Source organism: Canis lupus, chromosome 12, assembly GCF_048164855.1.
Source record: "Canis lupus baileyi chromosome 12, mCanLup2.hap1, whole genome shotgun sequence".
NCBI classification, from domain to species: domain Eukaryota; kingdom Metazoa; phylum Chordata; class Mammalia; order Carnivora; family Canidae; genus Canis; species Canis lupus.
In genome coordinates this window covers 12,665,055-12,670,156 of record NC_132849.1, presented here as the reverse complement: position 1 = coordinate 12,670,156, position 5,102 = coordinate 12,665,055, and the positions used below count along the sequence as shown (strand labels likewise).

Sequence of the window (5,102 nt, the reverse complement as noted above, 5' to 3'; positions counted from 1 at the left end):
ATCCAGGCTGAACCTGATGATGACTTAAGTTTCACCTTCAGTCATGATGGCTACAGAATCAAACACCTGAAGCAATTCAGGCCAATGGAGAGAGCACATGACTATTAATCATAAGAGCAGGGCAGCCCCGGTGGCTCAGCGGTTTGGTGACTACTTTCAGCCCAGGGCGTGATCCTGGAGACCTGGGATTGAGTCCCACATCGGGTTCCCTGCATGGAGCCTGCTTCTCCCTCTGCCTGTGTCTCTGCCTCTCTTTCTCTCTGTGTGTCTCATGAATAAATAAATAAAATCTTTAAAAAAAATCATAAGAGCAGAATATTGGACTTGGAAATGCCTGGTACTCAGCTTTGGTAATTCACATCTCTGACTTTTCTCATGCCTCAATATGTCAGTGAGTTCAATAGGAACTGTGTAATTTGCTGCAAAAATCCATTAGATGAAGGATACAGAGCACGAGAAAGGGCTTGAACAAATAGCCAAAAGTACGTGGCAGATTCTATATCCTAACAGAAAGTAAATGGCACAATAATTTGAAATATAAATAAATGCCTACGAATAAGAAATAGATCAATGTTTCCTGTCTCAGTGTTAAGAGATATCAAAGGTACTTAAATAAGTACACATGAGCGACTGTGAAAGATCAGATATTTAATGGTATGTACTTGTCTCAAAAGATGATTCACATACTATTTTGGCTGCTGGGAAACTAGTGCACATATGTCTGAACATGCACCCCACCGCTCCCCTAAAAACATTCCATCTAAAGAACCAGACTGTTTGCCTCATGTCAACATGGGAGATTTTTAATGCTGTCAAACATCTGACAGCGTCCTGTTTAGTTCCCCAGATCTCAACAGGTCCTTATATCGAAGAAATCGCCTACAAAATAAAGTTTAATGTGGGAAAAACATGCTCAGTCACAAAGGAAGGTACCACTCCACCCATAACCAGGATCATCATGAGAAAGGGAGCAGCCCCATTGACTCACTCACTCTTTGGCAGATACTCGGCATCACTTTCGTTCCCACTGGTTTCGCCTGAAAAAAAAAGAGAGAGAGAGTTCCTATTTGTATTGTCCAACAGTAGGAAGTCCCTGGGACTGGGAACAGTGGAAAGCCTCCATTGACCTGGAGACTTGGGAGTCAGGAGTATTAAGGAGGCTGAGCCTTTCTGCAGGCCACTTAGTTACAACAGGGTAAGGAAGTCATGAAAGGGAAGAGATAGCTCAGAGAAGCAACTAATCCACTCTAGATGCTTCCCACACCCTATTTCCCTCCCTCCTCAGCTCCCAGCTCATCCCTAATTCTATGAAGTCTGGCTCAGAGTAGATTTTATTTCTACATTCATTGCCTTGTCTTTATTCCCAAATAAGATACCAAAGGTAGACACCAGCCTGGCTGAATAAAAATCTCAACAGAGAACCAACAATGAATTTAGAGTAATAGGAAAGTGTGGGGCTCAGGGGGATAACCACATAAATTTATAAAGAAACACCAACCTCTTTTACAATGCTTCTGAGCTACTGCTAGGCCAAACTCAGTGTTCCTTTACTCTGAATTCTTACAGTACTAAGACTGCTTTGAACTGCTCTGACTCTCCCCAATCGGATTTTAAGTACCTTGGTAATAAAGAGCTATGCTTTTACAAGGGAGTGTTTTATACCACAATGCTAGGCACATGGCTAATTTACTTATACACACACACACACACACACACAGCTTTCTGAACAAGTAAATGAAAAATTTCTAGGTCTGAAAAGTTAAAGCAAAATTTAAAAACGTACAGAAGGGAAAATCTTTCTGTAACTTTCCTCCCTTTCCCCTTTCTTTTCTTTCTTTCCAGACACTTCCATAGTTTCCTAAGAAATACCTGATGCTAAGGACACAAACAGGACTTCCTGTATCAAGAAAAAACAAGGCTAGGAGTCATAAATGAAAAATGCATATAAGTTTAATTATATAATGTATGAAATTTCTATCTAATAAAAAATTACTAAATTTGAAAAGGAAACAATAAACTGGGAAGATATTTGTAATATACATTGTAGACACAAGAATAAATTTCTTCATATTCAAATGACTGTTATGAATGAATATGAAAAATTACAGCACAATAGAAAAATGAATACAGGGCAGGAATAGGCAATCCATAGAAAAAGACATAACTATTGATAAGTGTGATAACCGTCCAAATGTATAATTAAAGAAATGTAAATTTTAAAAAATAAAAAAAATAAAGAAATGTAAATTAAAATAAGCTACAATATTAAACTATGCTATTGGCAAAAATAAAAAGCTTTATATAACACAGTATTAGTGAAAACAATGAGAAAAAAGTCATTTTTGAATGCTGTTCACAGAAATATAAGCAGTCACAATCTGTGGGACAATTTGGCAGCAGTTAAAAAATTTTAAATGTTCATGTTCTTTGGTTAAGTCCACTGCTAGGAACTTATTCTACAGATGTATTCTTACCAATATAGAAAGACATATACAAAAAAGATGTAATGATGCAGCATTGTTTGAAGAGAAAAAACATATATAAATCCATAGGTTAAATAAAATGTGAAACGATTTTAATGTCTACCAGCTTAAATAAAATCCTCCTGCATCCATACAATGAACTACATACAATACAGCTATGTGGATCTCTATGTGTTGATACTGAAAGAACTATGAAATAATTACTTTTTTTTTTAAGCAAGACATACAAAGTCTGTATAGTGTAAAAAATTATTTAGGTAGGGACACCTGGGTGGCTCAGTGGTTGCATCTGCCTCTGGCTCAGGGTGTGATCGTGATCCTGGAACCCACATCGGGCTCCCCATAGGGAGCCTACTTTTCCCTCTGCCTGTGTCTCTGCCCCCCCCCCATGTCTCTCATGAATAAATAAATCTTTTAAAAAATTATTTGGGTAGAAAAAAATATTTGCATGTGCATAAAATTTTCTGGGAGTAGTAGGGTTTGCGAAACTTTGGGTTTTCTTTTTTTCTTATTCTATATTATTATTGTAATTTCTTGCTTCACTTATTTAAATTTAATGATAAAGAGTAAGAGAACATTAAAAAACGCTGCTTCTTCATAAGAGATGTAATAGAAAAAGTAGCTATTTAAATACTGTATACTGTATAGGTTTGAGTGGGGGGGGGGTGGATTTTTTTTTTCTTTAAGTAGGCTCCATGCCCAAACATGGGGCATGAACCCATAACCCTGAGATCAAGAGTTGATGCTCTACCGACTGAGCAAGCCAGGCGTCACTTTTTTTTTAATTAAAAAAAAAAATCTTTTATTTGTTTGTTTAGAGCAGGTTCCACACACAACGTGGGGCTTGAACTCATGACCTGGAGATCAAGGATCACATACTCTACTGAGTGAGCCAGCCAGGCGCCCCCAATTTTTTTTTAATTTGGGTATAGTTGATGCACAATGTTACATTAGTTTCATGTGTACAATACAGTGATTTGACAAGTGCTCTGCTCACTGCAAGTGGTCGCTATCATCTTATAGGCTTTATAACTTCAAATTAAGCACCCTGATAGAAAACATACTGGAGCTAGGAACTCAGTATGAAGGAACAAACACTGAACTCCTGCGTCCTGTTTGTGTCCTTAGGATCAGGTACTTCTCAGGGGCCTATTAAGCATCTGGAAAGAAAGGAAAGACAGGGAAAAGGAAGGAAAAGTAATACAACTGGAAAAAAAAAAAAACCCTATGGAAGCTCATTTAGGTGGCTTTAATATATTCACATCTGTAGGTTTTGATGATCTCCATTCCAAGACACTGAATGAAGGTTAAGGGGTTGATAAGGCAATAGGAAAATCTGCTGACAATCTGTAGGGATCAGAAAAGAAACAGATTGTCCCTATTTTATATGTGATTTCAACACACAAAATTATAGTGACACAATTGAAGAAGGGCAAAGAATCATTTTGTAACAGCTGATAACTAAAAGTTAAGAAATGTTTATATTGGAACAGATTTAGTAAAACCTAGCATGTACTGACAGGGTAGGTAAATAGAATTACCTGGTTCTACTAGTCATTGTTGATCTATAGACAAAAAGCTTAAGGAAGAAAACAAAAATCTGAGAATGTGACCATGGCGCCAGAAGTTCCTCAGGCAGGACAGAAATTCCTGGCGCCCACTAGAGGAGTTGGTGACAGAGACTGGATAATTGTATATTCTCTTTGAGCCATGCAAAAGAAAAACACAGTTGTGGGGAAGGGTTACAATTTAGGGACTGTTCTTTTCTTTGTTTTTTTTTTTTTTCTTCGTTTTTGTTGTTAGAAGTTAGCAGTCCATGCTGTTGAATTTTTTTTTCCAATAATGACACAGTGGGGAAAAAAGGGCTTGGCTCTCCAAAAACTTATTTTAGAGCCAAATTTACTAAAATGTTGCTAATCCATTAGGCATAAATAAGGCATACAAATAAAATAAGAGATCAGTAAGAGCCTATTTCACAGCAGACCTTGACAGTGTAGTTGTCAGCAGACTGCTATTAATCTGGGAAAATGATAAAGTTTTGTAAGAATTTGTCCTGGCCCCAGGATCTTGAAATTTTACCTAATTTGCAATTCATAATGTATTTCCTTATTTAGAAACAGTGACAATATTGGCCACATAGGGTATCGAGAAAATGAAAGATAATGAGTCTATAAGGGTCCAGCATATTTGACAACAGCTTTCATCTTCTGTATCTTGTTCTGAATTATACCAATAAAAGGCTTTTGACAATACTCTTGTTGAGGATAAGAAATACACATGGAGAAGAAATAAACTGCTAGGGGCTCCTGGGTGTCTCAGTCGGTTAAGGGTCTGCCTTCAGGTCAGGTCGTGATACCAAGGTCTTGGGAACAAGCCCCTCATTGGGCTCCCAGCTCAGCGGGAGTCTGCTTTCCCTCTGTCCCTCACCCCTGCTCACACTCCGCTCTCATGCTCTATCTGAAATAAATAAAATCTTTTAAAAAATAAAAATCAAAGGTTATGAGAAATATTGAGAGTAAGTGATGATAGAAAGGATAAAATTTCCTGGTACTGACACTTCCTCCTCTATAAAATTAGGATAGTCTCTGCCTCTTAGTGCTATCGTATGTTGTCCATGGG

General features: G+C 37.6%; 1 protein-coding gene across 9 annotated transcripts in view; it reads right to left on the bottom strand.

Moving 5' to 3' along the window:
• The window catches only part of DENND2C (DENN domain containing 2C), an 82,982-nt gene that overhangs the window by 25,138 nt on the left and 52,742 nt on the right, over positions 1–5,102 (bottom strand). For all 9 annotated transcript variants that reach the window (XM_072769675.1, XM_072769684.1, XM_072769685.1 and 6 more), the window contains one exon: positions 993–1,037. In XM_072769675.1, coding sequence (XP_072625776.1) covers positions 993–1,037 — 45 coding nt within the window. The remainder of the gene's footprint in view (positions 1–992; positions 1,038–5,102) is intronic.